The sequence below is a fragment of the Stegodyphus dumicola genome, chromosome 10 (assembly GCF_044657685.1).
Source record: "Stegodyphus dumicola isolate Sdum_Otavi_A_Nest chromosome 10, ASM4465768v1".
NCBI classification, from domain to species: Eukaryota; Metazoa; Arthropoda; class Arachnida; order Araneae; family Eresidae; genus Stegodyphus; species Stegodyphus dumicola.
The window spans coordinates 99,289,850-99,313,776 of NC_140777.1; the positions used below are offsets into that span (position 1 = coordinate 99,289,850).

General features: G+C 35.8%; 1 protein-coding gene across 2 annotated transcripts in view; it reads right to left on the reverse strand.

The window, feature by feature from the left end:
* The window catches only part of LOC118185457 (sodium/potassium-transporting ATPase subunit alpha-like), a 364,057-nt gene that overhangs the window by 34,942 nt on the left and 305,188 nt on the right, over positions 1-23,927 (reverse strand). For both annotated transcript variants that reach the window (XM_085825310.1, XM_085825309.1), the window contains exons 13-15: positions 11,853-11,989; positions 11,426-11,643; positions 5,544-5,645 (exon numbers count right to left, since the gene is read on the reverse strand). In XM_085825310.1, coding sequence (XP_085681436.1) covers positions 5,544-5,645; positions 11,426-11,643; positions 11,853-11,989 — 457 coding nt within the window. The remainder of the gene's footprint in view (positions 1-5,543; positions 5,646-11,425; positions 11,644-11,852; positions 11,990-23,927) is intronic.

The window sequence follows — 23,927 nt, forward strand, 5'->3', positions numbered from 1 at the left end:
TCTTTCAGGTACTGTGCTAAAGTACATTTCTGTTTTCTTTTTTTATTGCCTAAATACGTAAGTCTGATGATAATAGGATTGATGATGATTCTTTGTAAGTTATTCTTTTCAATACTTAAATTTTTAATGTCTGTGAAGATTGTTATTTTAATTGGTGTTCTTCTTAAGCAGAATTCTCATACTTTTTAAATAATGATTTTGTAGTTATTTTGACTTATGAGTCTTTGATTAAAACTGCGCTAAATAAAGTAAACTTACTCAATACGCCTTACGTGCTAATGCACAATACAACAGCTGATTATGAGACTGAGTAAGTTAATAAGTTTGAGAAAATTCCCATGTGGAAATGCTTCTAAAAATTTAAATTCTAGAATTGAAGTGTTGTAAAATTCCAGGTAAAGTATTAAAACTTGTTGTTGAAAGTACTAGTTACAAAGTTTAAAAGAATAACTGTAACGAATAATTATGTCTTTCTAAAAGAATCAGTTTATATAGAGAAGATAACTGATGAAAATTATTCAGACTGAAAAATTAAAATAGAACAGCTTCTAATAAAAGAAGGTTTGGATGCTGTTGTATTCCAAGGAAAATTGGAAACTGTTTCTGATACTTGGTTGAAAAATGAGCATAAAAATAAATCTTTAATATACCTAAACATTTCAGATTCGCAAATTATCCCCATTTTGCATAGTAAATCTGCAAAAGAAGTATGGCAGAAGTTAAAATGTGTTCATGAACGTGTAAATTTAACAAACAAGTTATTTCTTCATCAAAAATTATATTCTATTAGATATAATGAAAGTTCTAAAATGCAGGTACATATCAAAGAAGTACTAGAATTGGCTGAAAAGCTGCGTAGTATAAGTGAAGATATTAAAGAAAATAACTTAATAGCAATATTACTATGTTCTTTACCAAATTCACACAACTCGCTAATAACCACAATTGAAAGTAAATCGGAAGCCAAATTGTCAATAGAATATGTTAAAAATAAATTAATAGATGAGTATTGTAGACGTGTGGAAACTAAGCAAGTTCAAAAATACGACTCAATTGCTTTAAAAGGTAAAAGCGAAAATAAATCAAAGCATTGTGTTACAGATGTAAATAACAGTAAAGTAAGAAATTACTCTCTAAATTATAAAAATAATGCATGCTAAATAGCAAATACGCAAAGTGTAGAAAACATAAAAACAAAAGAATTTAAAGAAAATAAGTATCTTAAAAGTATTGAAACTGGAAATTCACAAGCTCAGTTTAATCAAGTTGTTCAATCTATTATGAATAAAGGTTGTATTGTTACATTTGATAGTAATAAGTGTTACATAAAGCGTAACAATGTACTCGTAACCCACGGCAATGCTGAACAAGGTTTATATAAATCGACTGCGAGCTAAATTCAGGAGAAAGCATACTTAGCTAATGCTATTTCATGATCCAATACAAACTGCATACAAAAATAGCATCAAAATTTAAGCCACAGAAATATAGATGCGATAAAAACACTTGAGAAAAATGATTTGGCAGATGGCATTAAACTTAGTAAATGCACTCATAGTGTTCAATGTTCTACTTGCATAAAAGCAAAACAGAGAAATTTATTCAAAAACGGGTTTTAGATATAAAAATCCACTAAATTTAGTGCACACAGATGTATGGGGGGCTAACTGAAGTTAACAGCTTAGGAGGGAAAAAATATTTTGTAACTTACCTTGATGACTATACTCAGATTAATTTTATTGCTTCATAGCGTGAAGTATTCGAAACTTAAAACAGTATGTTGCATTGACAACAAATAAATCAGATCTGACAATGATACCGAGTACTGTAATGAAACTACTGAAAATTACTTAAAGAACCTTGGTATTTTTCATCACTCTGATAGTCTACAACAAATCACTTACTTGATAAGAATTATAGATGTTTGGAAACCAAACACAAGCATGTAATAATAATAATAGATATTGTACAACATTTTTTGTGAAATGTTCAAATTTGCGTGATTGCACTGCATAAAAGAGGGCATTACTTTTGCTAAATCCTATATGTGGGACATTTTTTTTATACTGTTGCATTTTTATTAATGTATGATAACTCAATGGAAATCAATACAATGCAATATTTTTGTTGCAGTTAATTCAATATAAAATATCTCCGAATTTCAGCAGTTATATGTGCGACTTATATACAATAGGGCAATTCTTTACAATTAAAATAGCATTCAAAACCAATATGCAGTATCTAACAGCTTATTTTTTAAATATTTGTTAGTCTAGCTAAAGACTTTTAATCATCTTTTTTAACTTCTATAAGCTAGTTCAATTAGTCTACGAGGGCTATCCAGAAAGTAGATTACGTTTTGGAATAAAAAATTAACAAAGTATAGGAAACAAATTTTATTATATACAGATGAAAGCCACACTCAAATACTACTTTTCTACATAGTCACCATACAAATTAAGGCATTTATCGTAGCGATGTACGAGCTTGGAAATTCCTTCGTCGAAAAATTCGGCCGCCTGCGCCTTCAATCACTTCGTTACCTCTTCTTCTTTTCGCTGATGATTTCGTGCAACAAACTTCGCGAAATTTGTGGAAAACTCAAAGAAAGTTCCGTTATTGTGAAATTTCGATTTTCACGGACTTTAGCATCGACTTTTTCGAGAAGTTCGGCGGTCACTATGCTGGGTCTCCCACTTCGATCTTCGTCGTGAACATTGGTTCGGCCATTTTGAAATCTTATGACCCACTGACGCACTCCACCTTCAGTGATAATGTTGTCCCCATACACTTCACGAAGCTGCCGATAGATTTCTATCGGTTTACAGTTTTTTGCAGTCAGAAACCTTATTACTGAGCGCACCTCGCGGGATTTTCAATTAACGCAGACATTTCAAACCGTCACAGTATCTGAACGGAGCACAGCACGAACCTCTCACTAGCACGGCTAGATGCAGACTGAGCTGCGCAACGCTCTGACCCCAAGATGGCCGCACTAGCCCCGCCCCTAGCGGACACAGACGGAAACGTAATCTACTTCCTGGATGGCCCTCGTATTATGAAGCATTCCCATAAGGGCTTTGCAAGAGAAACTGATTAAGTATTTTATCTAAATGTTCTAACTGTTCAATGCTAACCTGGGGGTAAGGACTGACCAATCACAGTAAAGGAAACATGAACTCCCATTCAATTGACAACTTCACCGAGTCAACTACACATTCTTGCATGCACAACTTTACTTCTCTGGTTAGACCCTTTTCCACAGTTGTGAGTGTCATCAAAAATTTTTCACCTTTGAGGTGTAACTAGGGTCACGATTCATTGTGGATTTTCCAGGACAGTCCCAGATTCCAGCACTCTGTCCTACATGTATATGAATCCCAGAAAATGTCTCGGATTCAAAGATTTATCAAAAGAAATTTAGTTTCTGGTGACATGGTAGGGATCAATGAATGACAGCAGAGCCTAACAGTTCTTCATTTTCTCACGAATAACTGGTAAAATCCAAGGTCACTTTTATAGTTACACAGTTTGAACAGAAAAACTGAAGGAATTTTGCGCTGATGCAGAGGTAGAATTCAAGCAATTACTAAGGATATCCAATCCAAAACAAGATGTCTAGCTCTACTATCCACAGCTAAAAGAGTGTTACAGTTATTTAATACTTTAAAATCATATTTTCTTTCAATTGTTAAGTGTACGATGTTTTGAAAAAATTCTTTTTAAATGAACAAGCCAAACCTTGGCTTTAGTTCCTCTAAACACAAGTATTAATGTTTCATAATTCAATAAAAAGAATTGAAGGAGAGGAACGAATAATTGTCAGAATTTTGGAAGAAATAATGGTCTTATTTCTAAGTTTAAAAAAAAAATCGATTCTACATTTCTACAGACAAGTTAAAACACTATTTTAAGCAATATAATTGAAATTGGAAATATAGACTAAAAATTGTTTAGTAATCACATTATAATCTTGGATACGAATATTGTTTCTTATCCAGGATTATGGGGTGAACAGTTTGGGGAAATTACTTATCTTAAATGAATTAATTAGAAATAGATTGAATGAAAATAGGTGAAACAATATTTTCATGATAAACTATTTGCCTGGAAATGAAAATAAGGTACTGGAAAATGAATTATTTGATGAAATATCATATTTGAAAAGATATGTAAACTTTGAAAACTTCAACAAAGGAATAATGACAAAATACCCACCAATAAGCATTGGGATACAATTTTAATTATTTAAAAGAAAATCATATTCATTGAATGTATCTTACAACAGCTATAGAATGTGCATTTTATTTACCTGATATCATTGCAGCTAATGAAAGGGTGTTTTCTATTATAAATAATTTGTGGACAACTGAAAAATCATAGCTGAATGTTGATGCCATGAAGGCAATACTTATAACTAAAGGCAATTTTTAGTGCAATACGTGTGAAGAATTCAAAGAACAAATTGAAATTAGGATGAACTACTTAAAAAAAAGGTTTATTTTGTTTCATAATCATTCCTATGAATTATTTACACTTTAATTTTTGTTACTGTACTTTTTTACCATTTTTTTAAAATTTATTGATCAAAATATTTTTGGTTGATTTGGAGGAGGGTAAGCAATGTCTCATTGGCCCACAGAAAACATAGTCACTATACTTATGACAATAATGACAAACAGATCACCATATGAAAACTCCATTATAAGCCCATTAGGTTTTTTTAAGCTAATAAATATTCTAGCAGTTTTCACTAATCTGCATTACCTTTACACAAATAAAAGATCCAATAAAAATTGATTAAATTCATCAGCTGAACAATGAATCAGCTATTCATCAAGATGAATACTTATTAACAAAATATGATTCCTTTGCCTTGTCATTTACCTGATTAAACTGCTTTCTTGCTGATCAAATTCAGATAGCTTTATTCTTTTTAACTTACTGTCAATTGGTATGCAGTAAATTAAAACTAGATATAAATATATCCTTTTAAAAAGTGTTAAAAAATTCTCTCCAGAATCATTAACATCCAATAACTGAACACTTTTAATGTTTGTTTTGTGCTATTTATTTTTCTTTTAAGGGTACAGAAAATGTGGAAACTTGTTTTACTGGTAAGTAGATTTCAAAAACTTACACCACAGAATGAATTTGGCTCTTGAGAGGTTAATAGGTAATACAGGAATAGTTCAAAACTTAACTTTCAAGTTAATTGTGAAAGAATATTTCGCAAGCATATAAAATTTGGTGAATCAATGAAATTTGGTGCCAAGGATTGCCTTAAATGTATCAAAAACAAAGATTTAAGAATTATTTTTAATATACTCACTCTCTTCAATTAATATGATGTGAAATTAATGTAGATTTAGGTTTACTATAGATATTGCATATACAAGTGACTTTATGTGACAAGTTACATACTTTTAAGAATTTCTTGTATTAAAACTAAAAACTCAAAACAAATGACTTTGCATAATTACAATAGAATGTTAAGTTTATAGCAGTATAAAACTTTGATTGGTTTTTCAGATTTATTTTACCTTCTTCCACACCAGTAACAATAGAAGCAAAATTGTCATCTAGTAGAATCATATCAGCTGCTTGTTTACTGACATCACTTCCAGCAATACCCATGGCAACACCTGCAATAAATACCCAAACTTAAAGAAAACATTTTGGCAAATAAATATGAAATCAGTGCCAGTTCAAAGGGGAGCTTACTCATATATGATGAGATACTGAAATCAACTTTCACAGGAAAACACATAATATATAAATAGCCATGGAGAAAATACTTATATGAAATGATGTACCTAAGAATTTTATTATTATTGGTACTTCATTTAGTATCATTTAAATAGTGCTCACTATTAATTTCTAAAAATGAAAAATACAGATGAAAATGGTTAAATTTACTTTAGTACTTTTCTTAATTAATATACTGAAATATAATGCTTAATGATACCCACAGTTCATAAATTCTCTAAAACTAAATAACATGCTGAAAAAGATGCATCAATTATATAATTGATTCAATTAACCCCTTGACTACATTTGATGTATCAGTATGTCATGCATTTGTTTGGGCAAAGACGTACATGACATTCTCATATGTCATCTGATACGACAACACCCAATTAGGATACTACCTGGCAGTGCACAGAATGCAGAGTACCACTGCATTTACCAACCTGTTTAGAAAAGTATCACACGCTTCAAAACTATTGACAATTTGCTAATTATTATAACCAGAGTTTGTTTGTTTAAAAGTATTGTGTAATACTAACTGCCTAAATTTATTTCAATATTATGTAGAAGTATATATAAGGGATAATACGGAATAAATTAATTCTTGCATAAAATCTATTGTTCTTGCTTGCCCACAAAATTAAATGTGCTCCAAGTGCAAAAAACTTTTCAAATAAATGTGTACCCAAAGGGTTAATGAATAATAAAATAAAAAGAGTATTTCAAGTCATCTACCAAGCAGAATAAAATCTTACTAATACAACCTAATTGAAATCGTATTTCTAATTTAAAACTGCTATAAGAACATTTCAAAGACTTATTTTATAATTGACATGATTATGACTGTTGAAATTTTTGACCAAGAAAAATTTCCACAAATGCCAGTTCTGTTTATTTTAAGTATAATATTATTTGCATTTATATGTTTATTATGTAGCCTACATGATCTGCTAATGCCTTAAAGGTTAAAGGTATATTATTTATAAGAGCTTGGGCATTTCTTTGAAAGAATCATGGCTAAAACCGATCAAACCAAGCTTTCTTTTAAGTGCTGGTAAATTGCTGCAGGTTTTCCAAAATAAATGAATAAATTATGACTGGTTCCCAATTTCTACACATTTTGGTGACAAACTTATGCTTTTAGTTCACTTTACAAGCACAGAAATGATTGAGATAAGATCTTCGGATAACTCCATATGCAAGCTCTTTCATCTATATGTCTTAAAACTAGTCTTAAAACTTCACAACAGAGGTTGACAATTGAAGACTTCTGCAGCACATATGCAAGCAGCTCGGCCTCCGCACCATTGCTGCACATTGAAAAAATGTAATAAAAACTGAAACAAGGTTTCCCCCCCATCTGTGTGTCCCACACAGTAAAAACCTCTTGATGCTGACAAAGGCTCACCTTCTGGCACTAATACCATGGAGGACATAGTGGGTTTTGAAATGCTACTGAAAGCACGAGATAAGATTTAATGCATGCCAAATAAAAGAGAGAGCCATTGTACGGCAGAGGCTCCCAGCACATTACCAAGGTGTATGCTATCACTGGCAGATTTGAGTTGCATACAGCTCGAATGTTCTATGAACATAAGGAAGCTGCCTGGTTGATCCTGTCAGTAGTCATATGTTTGTCTCAAAGATTAAACCACGCATGTCTAAGTACATGCGGCTTGAACGTATGGGCTCATTCCCCACAACATAGCTTTCAAGTGTCTGCCTTATCAACTGTCGATGGTAGGATATGCGCCTACGGTTGACAGGGCGCATAGCCTGTAACGGGCGACAGGGAATCAGGAATCCAGAAAGGGAGACTGAGAAAGGACTACCAAATCCAAGGAAGGCAGCAGGTGCACAAATTACCCATTCCCAGAAATTGTGTGCTTGTACTAAATAATAAATAACTGCTGCACCTGTAATGATAAAAGCAAATCATTGTCCAATAATCTGTACTGTGTTAATCTCCAAAATGCTTTGGTAGACATCACAGTTTTAAAATTGAGAAGGATTATAAGGCCAAGTCTAAATCATGAAATATAGTCCAAAGCATTACACATTTCACTGTGTAAACAACTCTCCTACAAATACTGTTCATAAAGAAGCCCACACATAATTAGAATGTTAGTGATGATATCAAAGTATCACAATAAACAGTACATCAAAATCCCCTGAAAATGAGATTGCATAATCCCAGGTCTTTTTTTAGTAACCTCAGTTTGCCTTGAAAGTTTGCAAGGTAAGCAAAGTGAATATTAAAACTTTAATGATTGAAAAAGGCCTCTTTGCATACAATTGTGTTATATCTACATGTGTTTAGTATCAAAGAACTTTTTCCTATTGCATATAAAGATATAAACGTTTTGCCTCAGTTAAAAAATGGCACCACAAACCAGTGGGAAACGATAAATTCTGAAGAAAGAGAAACACATTTTTGCAATAGCATTCCATCAGAAAACCCAAGTCTTTTATTTGTCACTGTTTACAAAATCATTTCTGACAAGCCATTTTTTACAGCAATAATATTCTATATGAAATGCTTTTTTTTAGCTGGCTAACGCCCGATGATTTAACAATAATTTACAAAATATGAGGCGAAGTTTCAATCTTAAAATTTCTTACACTCAGAATTAGTTGAATAGCTTTGGTATGATTCAAACAGCAAATACAGTTTGTCTTGAATAAACTGCATACAGTTATTTAAAGGAATCAGAGGATCTTCTAACAACAGCATGTTTGCACCAGATATCACAACAAACATTTAAGAATTATGTACTATGGAAAATCAAGATCATATCAGACATGTCATTATATAATTCTGGCCTTTCAGTAAGGTTACACAAGATTAAACCACCCTACCTGTAAGCACAGTCTCCGTCCCGTTCCGAAAGGAGAAGAATCTCGAAGGAATATCTCTGGGTAACTATGGGAAAATATCAGTTTGAATACCAGCAGCAATCATTCCTGTTATTTAAATTTCTCTACTTCCATTAGCTTTTTTTCATCCTTAGATCATTTTTATCCTTACATAGAGTATTTGAACTTTAAATCACCATAAAGATTATTTAACATTAAGATAGAATCAATGGACAGAAATACGGAAAAGTATATCTCGGTTATACACTGCCTTCCAAAAGTTAAGCAACAGCATGTTTTTTTGTGTCTAATTTGAGAATGAAGCAGCACAGAAACCACAAACTTGCAGGACATGTTCACTAAACAGTCCTTTAATGAATGTGACATAGAATGTTTCTAAAGTTCAACACAAACATGAATTACAATAAAAAATTGCATTCTTGGCAGAGAAATCCAGTCTTGAAGAAACAGTAGATCACAGTGTTTTGAGGAAAAATGGGGTGGTAACATTACAAAAATGGGTTCTAATAAGGAATGTGTTCACCCCTAACTGCAAAACATTGGCAGCAGGAATGTTCCATGCGGTAACTTAAGTTGTTGGTCAGTGATAATCCTTGTTCAAGCTCCAACAACCTTGGAGTCCTAACACCCTTGGAGGAGAACTTAAAGCAGCAACCTGTCTCCCAAGGTAGTCCCAAAGATGCTCTATCGGATTCAGGTCTGGGAATTGAAATGGCCATTTCATCCACTCCATACTGTGACCCTCAAGATATACTTCAGCATACCGAGCTTGGTGTGGACGTGCATTGTCGTCCAGCATAAGAAATCCAGGACCAATAGCAGCTGTCGCGAACGACGCACGCTCCGCTCTTGGGGAATGGATTGAGCCTTCAGACCAACGAGAATTAAAAAAGAAAGTTTCTTTTTGAGAACTGGCAACGATGAGTGTATGCTTTTAGAATAATGACGCTTTTAGATATGAATAAGAATGATGCTAAGTAGTTAGAAGTCTTTTTTGATGTTGTAATGATTTCAAAATTGTTTCTCTTTTGTGTAAAATGTCAAATAAAGTGATTCATATAAAATAGTGCCAATTTTAGATGAATTTGAAACCAAATCGGAGTCTACAAAAGCGGAGGAGCAGAATCGAAGAACGCGGATCATAAAGGTATCTTCATTTGCTTATCTAGAATTTTGAATGATCTGTTTTTTACTGAATTGAAGTGATAGCAGCGGCATATGGGAGGACACATTGATCAAGGATCTTGTCTTAATATCTCACACTGGTCAAAGTTCATCCATGGAACACATGCAGATCAGTGTGACCAAGGAGAGAGAATCCAGCCAAAACCATTCACCTCTTTAACTGAGTCTTTCTACAATGTGGTATTGGTTGTATCTGGTGTGTTGCTCCTTGGTGCATTCAGCTGATGACCTGAATCAGTCTCCAATGTGAACCTGGACTCGTCTGTGAAGAGAACAGATGCTCATTGTTGACTGGTCTAGAAGATAGATTCTCTTGCCCAACATAAATGGGCACCTCTGTGTCCTCGAGTCGAGGGGACACAAACAACTGGTTGTCTTGCTTACAAACCTGTATTGTGCAGGTGCCTGCGCACTTTAGTAGCTGAGATTCTTGTTCCTGTTACCACTATATGATCTGCCATGAGGTGAGGCACAGTAATGTTACTCCTCCTTTGGGCCAAAAGAGCTAAATAACGGTCTTCTGCAGGTGTTTTAACTATAGGTCTGGTTAGAACATGTCTTCTAGACACAGAATCCTCTTCAAACTGATTCCACAGTCGGTGAACCAAACTACGAGACACAGTGAGACATCTAGCAGCATCAGCTTGTGACATGCCCATTTCCATCCATTGGATTGCCCGCACTTTCAACGAATCGGGCCAATGACTTTTTCTGGATATTGATACTCTCCAGGATATTGTCAACAAAACTTCTAATAAAAACTAAAGATCAATACGCCTGAACAAAACTTACAATTTTTACATTTTTTTCTGCAACTCTATATAAGTAGTCATTTCTATAAAATAAATGTGGTAGCTACTGTTTTTGCATATACATTCTTAAACTTCGTTACTATCATGCTTACAAACTATGAACTTAAATGTTACTGACATTTTTGAAATGGTGAGGTTTGGAAAACATGTTGTTCCTTAACTTTTGAAGGGCAATGTATTTTAAGAGCAAAAAAAGAAATAAATATGAACCCATGACCAGAATGTAATAACCAGGAAAACTATTCATTCCCGCATACTAAATTAAGCTAAAAGTGAAGAGCATGCTGCAGAATTGCACAAAAAGTGTCATAAAAGTAACATCTGTCCCTCTATGAAAGATTTTCGGAGAAGAAATGGCTAGTATTTATGAAAAATGATATGAACCCCTCATGGAAGAAATGCTGGTTTAAGAAGAATTAGGAAAAAGTCAAAAACATCTCATCACAATATAAACAGCAAGTTTGATGCAAATATAATTTACTGTTCTAATGGTGAAATGCTTTATTTATCTGGTAAAGAGAAAATAACTGTAGCATTTGCAGGTAAATCCTGAAACTGTTCGAAACAAAATTTTGGTCATATTAACGTGCTATTTTTCCCCATGATAAAAACCGGAAATCATATAATTTCAGTCCCACTCTAATGCATAAAAATAGAGTTTTAATTTCCAAATAAATCATTTTGAAATTTCCTTGTTTTACATAAAAAATACATAAGTAACGAGACTTACACATACACATGTCAAGTCAGTTAACATTATTATCTGCAAGATTATATTTATGCATAGTTTCTCTGCTCACCAATATCAGCTTTTTTTAGTGCAGGAGAATCATTGACACCATCACCAGTAACTGCTACAATAGCTCCTTGTCTCTGGCAGCCTTCTACAATAATTAGCTTTTGTTGGGGAGAAGTGCGGGCAAATACAATTTCTGTATGTTCTCTTAAGAGTTCATCAAGTTCCTCTGATGTCATTTCTCTGAGTTGTCCTCCATGAACTACTGCAGCTTTTGCATCCCTAGAGTATGAAAAGGATACACACAGAAAATAGCATGAAAAACAAAACATATAAATTATGTACAGTTTTAATATTATTATTCACAAATTACACAACATACTCAATGAATTGTGTTCTATTCATTTGCTATAGCTATATCACTATTTTAAAATTACTAAAATATAAAATAGCAGTTTGAGGAATATTAGAGTTACTGTGGGCTAATTTACCTTGGATCAACTTCTTCAATAGGTATATCAAGTCTCATAGCAATATCTTCCACAGTTTCATTTCCCTCAGATATGATACCTACTGATTTGGCTATAGCTGCAGCAGTGATTGGATGATCACCAGTCACCATAATTACCTAAAGATGGATATCAAGTATAATTTTATCAAAATTACACAGGTGATAAAATTCAATAGCTTTAAATTCAAAGACAACTTAAGGGTCATGAAAATTTATATTGGAGTCGCAAGATACATAAAAATCCTAAAAAGTTTGAATTGAGAATATATAACTAACGTTCAACGCTCTGATTAGGGTCACAAATTGTTCTTTGGGATCATTTGCCTTTTTAATGGGGTCACATTGCTTTAAAGTTTGAATACCACTATTCTAGGATAATTAACTCAATGTAAATCGTTTTGCATAAACTTTCTTAAGCACTAAATTGAAAATATGACAAATAATAATTCTACATATAATCTAAAAATCATGCATTTTAGACAGGCACAAAATCAGTCATCTAATCAGACACCTTATAATCTTAACAGTCACAATGACTGTTACTCTACAATTTTCTGATTCCCCCTCACATTAAAATTCAATACTTTGAAAGGTTTGAAGTACTTAAAGTTATGTACCTGGAATGCTAATGGCATTATGTGTAAATATCACGTATTTCGTGATTATGTCGAAGAGAAGGGCTTTGCCATTCTCTTTGTCCAAGAGATCAGATTCCAGCCAGGGAGAGTTCTCAAACTTGCGAATTATTTTACTTATAAAAATGACAAACAAGCACCGGATCATTGTGCCGTTTATCATCTTTATTAAAAATCACATTCCCCATCGCAGAATTGACACACCGAGTCTGAGCAAACTCGAGGCGACGATTATCGAAATTTTATTCAAAATTCACCTTCCTTAGTTTTGATCTTTGCGTATCTTCCATCTTTATCCAGAACAAGAGACAAACTTCCTGGGAGGATTTTAACAAACTGCTCAATTTATCAACCAATATCATTATCGCTGGTGATTTAAATTGTCACCACCAGGCTCGGTAAGGCTCCTATCATTATCGCTGGTGATTTAAATTGTCACCCCCAGGCTTGGTAAGGCTCCTATATACTAGAGGAGCCTTAAAGGCTTGGCGTTGTAAAAATTCCAACACTGCTGGTCACGGCCTTCTAAAATGGGCTCAGTGGGCCCAATTTAAAATTATTCCGCCGGATTCACCCCCACGATACGATGTATGGGGAGCTCCTTCTTATATTGATTTGGCTCTTTTTCGAAATATTCCTTTTGACTATCACGTGATGGAAAACTTGTCTATCCTCAGATCACAATCTCGTACTCATCGACCTTAACTGTAATTCTTTTAATCAAGATTTTCTGGCACTCGTCTCTACAAATTGGGCCTATTTTCGATAAAAACTTAACAGTAAAAATTTTCCCTCCCTCGAAATTAAATTCAGTGATAATATTGACAAGGCTGTTGATCAGTTAACTTCTATCCTAGCAGATACTTTTAAAGAAGTATCAAAACCCACCCTTTGCCCCAATTTAAAAAAAACTTCCAGCTGAAATCAAACTCAAAATTCGCGAAAAGAATAAAGTACGAAGGCTTTGGCAAAGAATTAGAAGTTCTGACTTAAAATTACTTCCAGACTTAAAATTACTTACAGATAACAGTCTTTGGCGTGCATCTGCTAGACTTTGCAAACACAAATCTCACATTCTGTCCTTAGCTAAGGACGCAGTGGTGGCTCATACAGACACGGAGAAAGATGAATTAATTGCAGACATTGTCCAAACACAATTCACACCACATAATGAAGGGATTCTTACTAATGTCACAAATTCCTTCCAACTAGATGTTGAAAGTTTTCTAAACTCTTCATGTCAGAGAGACATACAATATACAACCATGCACGAAGTTAGCGAATATATCGCTAAATTAAATCCTAAGAAAGCGCCCGGATTGGACTCACGGGTATTATTATCAAGCTCATGCGACTTGGTATTCCGGCTCAACTCATTCACATAATTAACTCGTATGTCACTAATCGTTCTTTCTCAGTACGAGTTAATTCTATCCTTTCGGCTCCCCGTCCAATTTTAAGTGGCGTAGCTCAAGGTAGACTACTTGGACCGACTATATGCAACATCTTTATCAACGACATTCCAAAATCACCTAGTGTTACTCTAGCACTCTATGCAGATGACACGGCCATCCTAACAAAACACAAACATTTGAATGTTCTGGTTCGCAATCTTCAGAGTTATCTCCATAGCTTTGAGCACTGGCTCATTACTTGGAAAATCAAAGTTAACGTCGCTAAATGTGCTGCCATGATATTCACACGCTCCCGAATCCCGTACCCTACCATTAATTTAAAGTTCTTCGATGACTATGTTCCCTGGCCAAATTCATATAAGTATCTAAGAGTGATACTTGATTCCAAATTAATCTGGCGTCTTTATATTGATTATACACTCAATAGAGAGAAGACCCTCAGAACCCAACTTTACATACTTCTAGGCCGAAAGAGCCCTCTGTCAATCAAAAACAAAGCTCTTCGCTATACTTCCATCATTCGACCAATATTTTTGTATGCTTGCACCATCTGCGGGTACAGCTGCAAAAACATACATGAAAAAACTTCAAGGCTTTCAAAGTAAGACCCTGCGTTTAGTCCTTTAGCCTATTATGTCCGTACTGATGTGATTCATTCGGATCTTAACAGTAAACCCATAGACGTTGTTATTAAAAAACGTAGTCAAAATTTATTCCTTAAAATTGAACAGATTGATAACCGTGCACTCCAACAGTTACCACCTACGATCCTGCTATTTGCAGGTCGCAGAAAAGACCTCTCTCCATAATGGGACGCAAGTACGGCATCTATCTTCCAGCTGAAAGTCGTAGACACGCCCCTCTCTTCTCAGCATTCGGGAGGTGGATTTCATATGTGAAGGTTCCCTGTCTCTTATACTCTGACTTGACCTGTGCCACGTGAGAGATCTCAAGTTCAACTCGGAGCGTGAAGGAGCTTCAGCCCCTCGCTCTGTTTTTCGCTGCACTTTAATTTGAGTACTTCTTTTTGCTGTTAGGGGCTAATAGTAGGTTGGTGCTTTGGTCCCGGCTACGAGCATCGTAAAACGAACGAACCTAACAGCACGGCCACGTGCCTGTTGTTTCTACGACCTCTGCTCTTTACCGATTGAACAATGATGGAAAAGCTCGTTGATTTTCTCGGAGTGCTAACCATGGAGAACGAAGTGAGACCTGATAACAAGCCACTCACTGATTAGGAGCGTATGGAACAACGAGTACTTCGCGGTTTCAGAGTCACACTCCAGAAAATGACTCTCCAAGGATCTGAAAACACTGACGCTAAGAAAAATATACCTGCCAGGGACCAACCAGAACCTGAACAATCTATGGCCAACTTAGCTGCGGAAGCTATGACAGTGGATGAGACACGGACTAGTAGTAAACGCCCGCTCAGTCCCACCATTGAATTCAATATTACAGTCGCTAAAATAAGAGATTTTCCTTCTCTGAAGAAGAAACTCCACTGGACATGGACAGTTCGGACGATGGAAATAACACAGAAATTAAGCAATCTATCCGGAAAACTAGACCAACGCACGGGAAACGCCATACCCCGGCTATAAACCCAAAAAGTAAAGAAAAATCTGTGACTCTTGTCCCTCAGGAAGAGAAACCTCTGAATCCCGACCCTCAGGAAGAAAACCCACACGGTTCGTCTGCCATGATCGACACTGCCTCTCAAAAACCAATCAGCGAGACTGGTCAGAAACCTGCACAGAAAGCGTAGGATGACGGACAGCTGTCTCCACCGCAGACACAATATGCAGGAAAATCCTCAAAGAAAACTCCGATCATAGTTAAAGACAACCGATACACCTGGTATGACTTGATGAAAATACTCAAGTCACACAATTTGAGTGAGAACGAATACAAAGCTGAAATGATTAGAGATGGGATTAAAATACGAGTGCCAAATCCCATCATTTACAAACAAATGGCAAAAATACTCAGAGATAGAGGAGTTTACTTTAACTCATTCCCGTTACCCAAAAGTAAAAATATAAAATCGGTTATTCGAAGCTTATCCAACTACATCAAGACAGAGGATATACAGAACGAGCTAGCTGAACTCGGGTTCAAAGTATAATATGCACATCAGCTCACAAGAAGGAGTAATGGTGATATAACTAAGATCCCGCTCTTCCTTATAACCCTTCCAAGGACTGAGAAGTCTAAAGAACTTAACTAAGTGGAATACCTCCTTCAGATGAGAATTAAAGTCGAGCCCTACAAAGGACGTAAGGGACCCCTACAATGTTACAGATGTCACGGGTTCCACCACACCCAGACGAACTGTAACCATGAATCGAGATGTGTCCGATGCGGACGAAAACATGAAACGTCGCAGTGTGAAAAGAACGGCACTTCTCCAACCTGTGCAAATTGTCAAAAAGCACATACAGCCAACTTCCGTGGGTGTGAGAAGTTTCCAAAACTAAAGGACACTCCAAAAAACAGGCCCTACGTAGACAGATTTGTGACAAACAAATCTTATGCAAGCGCTGTATCAGAAGGACTTCCTTTCAAAAAAAATTACTAAGGCCAAACAGGTTTTAAAAGGCCTTACGGATCTGCTCTCGACAATCCAAGAATTGGAAATTCTTAGCATCAACTTAATTATGAAAACAGATTCAGGTGAAGACTCGGCCAGTACAGAAAATAACGGACCAGCTCACAACTAGATGTGACCCGATCCGCATCATGATATGGAACGCTTGTGGTTTGCACAGCAGAGTTCAAGAGCTTCAAAACGTTTTTATAGATTATGATATAGACATAGGAATAACTACCGAGACACATGCTTCCGCTGGACAGAGACTGGCAATCCAAAACTATGTGTCTTACAGATGCGACCGAACCACGCACCGCGGCGGAGCAGTACTCATCTATGTTAAGAGGTGCTACCAATCCTGTTTAATTAAAGGGGAACAAGGACTGGAAATTGTTACTTAATTGTATCACTCTCCCTTCCTTCAACAACGCCTATTTTCGTGCTGTATACAATGCGCCTAAAAGCAAGCTCACACTTGAACTTCTAGCAAAACTTCTACCAGACGACATCCCTGTCATCGCTGCTGCCGACTTTAACGCCAAACACAGAGACTGGCTGTGCAGAAAAATCAATGTTAACGGAAATACTCTCCACAACTTTGTGCTGAATAACCCCGTGGCTCTCCATGTACCAGGGATATACACTTACTGCCCAGGAAACCCCACTTATTCGGATATCTTGGATATATTAATTACAACAACTTCCATTCCAACAGCGATGGAAGTAAAACACGAACTAAGCTCTGATCACGTACCAGTAATTGCAGTACTCGGAGTCTCCAAACCTGAATCACGTGAACTTAAAACTGTCACTGATTGGACACTTAAAACTTTTACTATGCACTTAAAACTTTTACTACTTCAATACAGAAAGCGTTTGAGGAAGCATCGGAAGTTGTACGGGCTTCTGAAAAAATTCTCAGACTCCCTGATCAGATTCGAGAAAGAAACTGGCTTCGAAGCATCAACAAGCTTAACAGGAAAATTAAAAAGCTAATCAAAAGCCATAAGCAGTATATCTGGGAACAGCGCATGGAAAGTTTATGTGTCAATGATGGATCCTTCTGGAGCAAGATTTAAAAATTTAAACAGAAATATTCCTGCAATAGATCTATCTACAGTAATGATCAAATTTTCATCACTAACGAGGAAAAATCTAAAGTTTTTGCAAAATTTCTAGTAAGAGCAGTTCTCTCCCAACTCCTGGCCTGTTGGTAGCCAATCAGAATCAAGCACACTCTTCAAGGTCTGCAATTGGCTGAATGCTCCTACTGCCTGTAACATCCCAACTCTGACATCGCCTAAAGAAATTAAAAAATTAATAAAATGCCTTAAATTAGAAAAGCTCCTGGTACAGAAGGAATCTCCAACTCAGATATCAAAAATTTTCCACTGAGCACAATTACCAAGTTTTCCTCCATCATCAATCCTTGCCTCTTCAATTTGTACTTTCCTAAGGATTCGAAACAAGCAAAAATAATCACGAAACCCGGCATAGATCACAGTAAGACTCAGAGTTACTGTCCTATCAGCCTCCTGCCGCGGCTAGGAAAAATCTTCGAAAGAGTGATCCTGCATAGAAAGCAGAAATATTTTCACTTACACCCGCCTGAACAATTTGGATTCCGCCAGCAGCTATCGACAGGTGACAGATGACGGAGACGTCTGTTGTTTAACGGAGGTAAACAGGCATATGTCCCACGCCCTCCCCATCTAGATGCAATAACTCCCTGGGGTCCCACAAGGGTGCACCGCGAGTATACTGAGACTTCATGAAAAGGTTTACATGGAGAAGCTATCGATAGCCAAGCAACTCATAAGAATCACAGAATTTTCCGGCGCTGCGTTTCACTCAAAGCTCAATGTTGTGCTCCTCATGCTTGATGTGGCCAAAGCTTTTGACCGCGTCTGGCATGAGGGACTCATCTGTAAACTGATTGACCTGCAATTCAACCGAGAACTTATTCTGCTCCTGCACTCCTTTCTATCGGATCGAACGTTTCATGTTGCAATTGGAAAAGCCACTTAAGGTGAATTTCCCATTTCCGCCGGAGTGCCGCAAGGTTCAGCGGTTCAGCCAATTTTGTATTTACGTATATTACGTGGCAGACTTTCCCAAGCCTCCAGACAGTGCATACATGCTAGCGTGTTACGCTGATAACACAGCTTTAGCTGTCAAATCGGCTAACATTAATCATGCAATTCGTAAACTGCAAGAACAGATTCCTTTGATCGAAGATTGGTGCCGCTACTGGAAGGTAGCCATTAATGCGCAAAAATCTCAGCTCTTGATTATCAGAAGGAAAAAAACCGAAATGCTGCTCTGAAATACAAGCTGTTTTTCTTTGGAGAAACGGTACCTATTGTGAAACAGGCAAAATATCTCGGAGTTCTACTGAATGAACATCTCACATGAAGTGGTCATATTAATTATGTTAGAAAAGACGCCCTCCGCGTCATGAGTTACCTATACCCATTCATTGGTATACTTCAGAAAATTGGCAGACTATCGAGATTAGATCTGGCTAAGAAGAAATTGATTCATGCGTCTACCATCCAACCCATCCTAACATATTCTTCTCCTGCCTAGGCGACTGCAACAGACAAGGATATACGCAAGCTACAAATTGTGCAGTCCAGATTCCTCAGACTAATGATAGATGCTCACTTTTATGTGAGAAATGATCAACTTCACTCTGACTTAAAAATTGATTTGGCAGGCGAGTTTGCCATAAAATTCGCTCAAAATATGACATACCGTATATACCCGCGTATAAGTCGAGATATTTTGAAAAAAAAAAAAAAAAAAAGACTTCAAAGTGGGGGGTCGACTTATACGCGAGTCCATAAAAAATTAAGAGAATCGGAAGTTCAAAAGTTCAAAAATGTCTTTATATAATGCAGTTGTTTTCTTCCCGCACTCAAATTGGACGACTTATCAAATAAGTCACTTGAAGTAATTTCATGACTTAAATTATGTGGCGAACTAATCACAGAGTTTCATACTTTAACTAGAGTAAGCTTCGATTAAACCAAAGAATTTTCGGCCCCCGAACAATAAAAAGCCCGATATTACATTAATTGCTCAGTGGGTTAAAGATGCTTAGAACGAAATACCCTCTGAAATGATTATAAAATCATTTAAAAAATGTTGTATTAGCAACGAACTAGACGGCACGGAAGATGATGCTGTTTTTGAAAGTGAAAATGACGACGAAGGCTCTAGTAGTGATTGTAACAATACAGAGTTCGAGACTGAAAATATGTACGATGACGAGCCAATGACGACAGAAGAGTTCTATGAAATGTTTGGCGAATCTGATCATGAATCGGACGTTGAAGGATTTTGATTTTGTTTATTTACCAGGGTATTTTTTTATCGTATATTTACTTTTTTTTTTCTCAGATGATTTTGAATAAATGTAGTACTTAAAAAAAATTTTTCTCGATCGATTTCGGAAGTGGGGGGTCGACTTATACGCGGGTTTCTTATTTTCTACAAATTTTTTACGTCGAAGTGGGGGGGGGGGTCGACTTATACGCGGTATCGACTTATACGCGGGTATATACGGTATACAGACAGATTCCTGAGAAAGGCTAACGAGCGGTTCTTCTCTAAATCCATGAACTGTGAAACTCTGAACTACTTTGGTACGTTTCGTTATGAGTTAGCGAAGACTGCTACCTTCGACCCTTTGCAGCTCATGTGCTGAACCAGAACGTTCCCACCTGATATGGATACTGTAGTTGCTAATGGACTTTTCTGAAACTTCAGGAAATTTTTAAATAATGTAAATATTGTACATAGCTTAACTTTCTCTTAGTTTGAACTTTTGCAATTCAAGAAGTATGCAAGATCCTATCAGATGACTTCTCTCATCACGTGACAGTGCACACCAACCTGCAGGCTTCGCGGACCAATAAAGTGAATTGAAATAGAACTGCTGCTTCTTACGTGACAATGGTCACGCCCTCTTGCCTACCTTCGCCTCTACGCCCAGTCACTGCTCACACACAAAAAATCTTAAAATATAAAACTACAAAAAAGTTTAAAATTTTGTAAAATGATTATAAAAACTATAATTTCATTTTATTAATTGTTTATACTTATCCCTAGCCTTTCTCGAGCATATGTGGCTCTGTCTAGCTTGCATCAAGTAAACTAACTTATGCAATTTTTTTATTTCTGCTCACTTTATTTAATTCTGATGAGGAGGTAAATCAGGGCTTAATTTCTAAGATTAGAAGTGCCGGAGCCCTATGAAAGACCGTCAGCAAAGAGGAACAAGAGTAAATAAATAAATAAAATGACTATTAAACTCATTAATATTTTTTAATTAAACAGTTAATTACTATCAAATTAATTAATAACTATTTAATTAATGTTTATAAATTGTTATTTTATCAATAATTATTATATAATTAATTAATTATAATTTGATAATTTTTAGATAATTAATTATTATTTACTGAAATAATTAAAGATTGAAGCAATTAAATAAAATGTAAGGAGATAAATTGAAATTTAATAAGCGATTTTTAATATAATTTTATTGTTAAGATAAAATTTTAGAGATAAAATTTCTACTGAAATTGTTATTCAGTTACATAAAAGAAGTGCCGCAGCCTTCTTATTCAGGGCTCCGGTACGTTCCGGCTAGAATTATGATTTACAAAAACTAAGAAGCATCGGAGCAGAGGTCCGATAGGCTCCAGCACAATTTAAGCTCTGATTGGGGGGGGGAGTTCTTTCATCATCACAAAAAGTAAATATACTTAAAATATAGCTGATGAAAATTCCAGGGCGAAACAGAATGAGGGTATGAGTGGGTCGAAACAAAAAATGAGTGGAATTTCGTTGAGAGAGAACGTTCTCTTTGACCGCGGCTCTCTGCTGATATAATTATAGCCATCAAGCAGATGTACGTCAGGGGTAAAATGAGTTCTGAATCTGACTCCTAAAGGATGAATGTCAAGTTGCTGCTTACGCTTCCCCCCCCATTAATGGATACTGCGGGAAGACGATGTATAAGACGTGTTGAGCAGTTTATCTTAGCATTTCACTCTTATTGTACTCGCTGTCATTTAACGCACATTTAACAATACAAATTTTCCTTCCTGGGAGGATAACTAACTGTAAGCATTGATAAAAATACAGTAGCTACGATGGCATAGCGAGAAATTTACGCATTCCTAAACAAATCCCCCAAAATTTATTGCCGTCCCTAAACGGAAAGGTTTCCGCATGTGAGTGAGGGGACTTTACTTGAACGTTTCATGTTCTCATGAGTTCGTATTTCTAGGGGAATAAAGTATTGCAAAGTCTGCTTATTGTTAAACTAAAACGTTAGGGTTTCTAATTTTTTTCCCTTTAAAATGTGGTTCATTTTATAAAAAGAAGTACCGGAGTTCATCTTATTTAGAGCTTCGGTGCTCTCCAGTTAAAATTGTAATTTATCTTAAAAATTGAAAAGTACCGGAGCCGGGCTCCGGCGCAATTTAAGCACTGAGGTAAATGGTCTTAAACCATAGGTTCTCCGTAATTTGAAATCAGTGGCATTGGCCATGGATCATTAGTTCGGAGTTTTCATCGTCATGTGTCGCATCGACATTACATCAGAGAGCCGGAACACGTCGTGTTTTCTCGCACAATAATCGCGGCATACAAGTGCAACCAAAGCTGTATGCAAGCTCTTCAAGCAGCTTTGAGAGGAAACAAGAAACAACTCTCTTCTCAGTTCCAGCGTCCGGCCCATGAAGGACGTACTACCATGTAACTGCTCTGCCATTCTCCTACTCCAATATTACTGAAAAGTGACCACCTCTGCATTCTTATCAATCGGTTCACTATTTAATTACATCATGCTCGCAGAAATAAATTTCTGCCCTGGATATTTCGTTGCGAAAATTTAATCTTTACTTCACTATGATTAGTGCCATATGCCAATGAGCCTATTAATCTGCAAAATCTTTCCTTTCCGCTTTTTGCTTTAGTGTCATATTTACGTGTTATAAAATTTAAAAAAATACCCCCTCCCAATATATATATATACATAAAATGAAAAATTACAAAAAAGTTTAAAATCATAAAACTTACAAAAAATCAAAACTTGATTTTTCCTATCCCTAAACTGTCTCGAGCTAATGCAGCTCCCTCTAGTGTGCATCATGATAACCAATTATGCAATTTTCCTATTTCTGCTCACTACTTAGATATTTTTCTGATGTGGAGGTACATGGTTTTGAACCACAGGCACTCCGTAACTAATAATCATTGCATTGATTTATTCAGAAAAAGCCATATGCATATTAAACGTTGCGATACTTTACGGAAAATAAAGTATTTCGATATATAGTGGTAAATCAGAGGGATGTATCGTAGAAACGATGTAAATATTAACTGAGGTAAAATTAACTCGGAATCGTAATTAACTGGGATCCTAGTTAACTCAGACAATCGAAAACGCAGTTAAGAGAGACTAAATTTTGATTAATGCCAATTCTCCTTTTTATAAGACTTTATTATGATTAACATTTTAACGAAATCTTTTGTTATTGGATAAAATTTATTTTCTTTAATTAAGAAATAATTCACACTAGATTTTATTTTATTATAAAAAAATCGTATAAAATTTGAAATAAAAAAAATGATGCAAATTGTGAAATTCTCTTACTATTTCTTTCATGCACTTTTATGATACATTAATGTTTTTACAAAAAAATCGGTGCCGCGATTTTTGAGATAGTTCTATAATTCTATCAGCCATCCCATGATCATGACAATTTTTTATCAACAGAAGATCATGATAGAATTATCAGTAATTCCTTCAAATATTAAAGAATTTTGCTAAAGGCTTCTCATCCAATTAACAACTGATATCAGCAGTCAGCGGTAAAATATATCGATATCAGCTGACAGTTTGACCCGATTTCAAATCACGGTAAGCGGGCTAGCTGCATGGGAGTTTTTCTTTCCGGTATGTAACATGAAGACAAGCCAACCTTTCTTAAAAAGCCACCCTTAAAGTCATCCCTTCCTTTGGCCACATGACAGTCCTTGTACCATAATCAAAATGGGTCCGTGACACTTTATCGACACCAGTTAGCCGACAGGTAATTTAGCCGACAAGACATTTAACCGACAGGGCATTTAGCCGACATGGACACTTAGCCGACAGAAATTTAGCCGATACAGAGAGTTAGCCGTCAGGACATTTAGTCAACAGAACGTTAAACCGACAGTGACGTTTAGCTGACACGTACCCAATAACTATTTAAACTTACTATCAATCACAAAATTTTTCGACTTCTCCATAAATTCAATATTTAAATCATTTTATTCACCTATCAGTAAAAATCCTTTCTCGATTCTTAAAGATCCCATATGTAATTTTAATTCTTGTGTAATTTAGC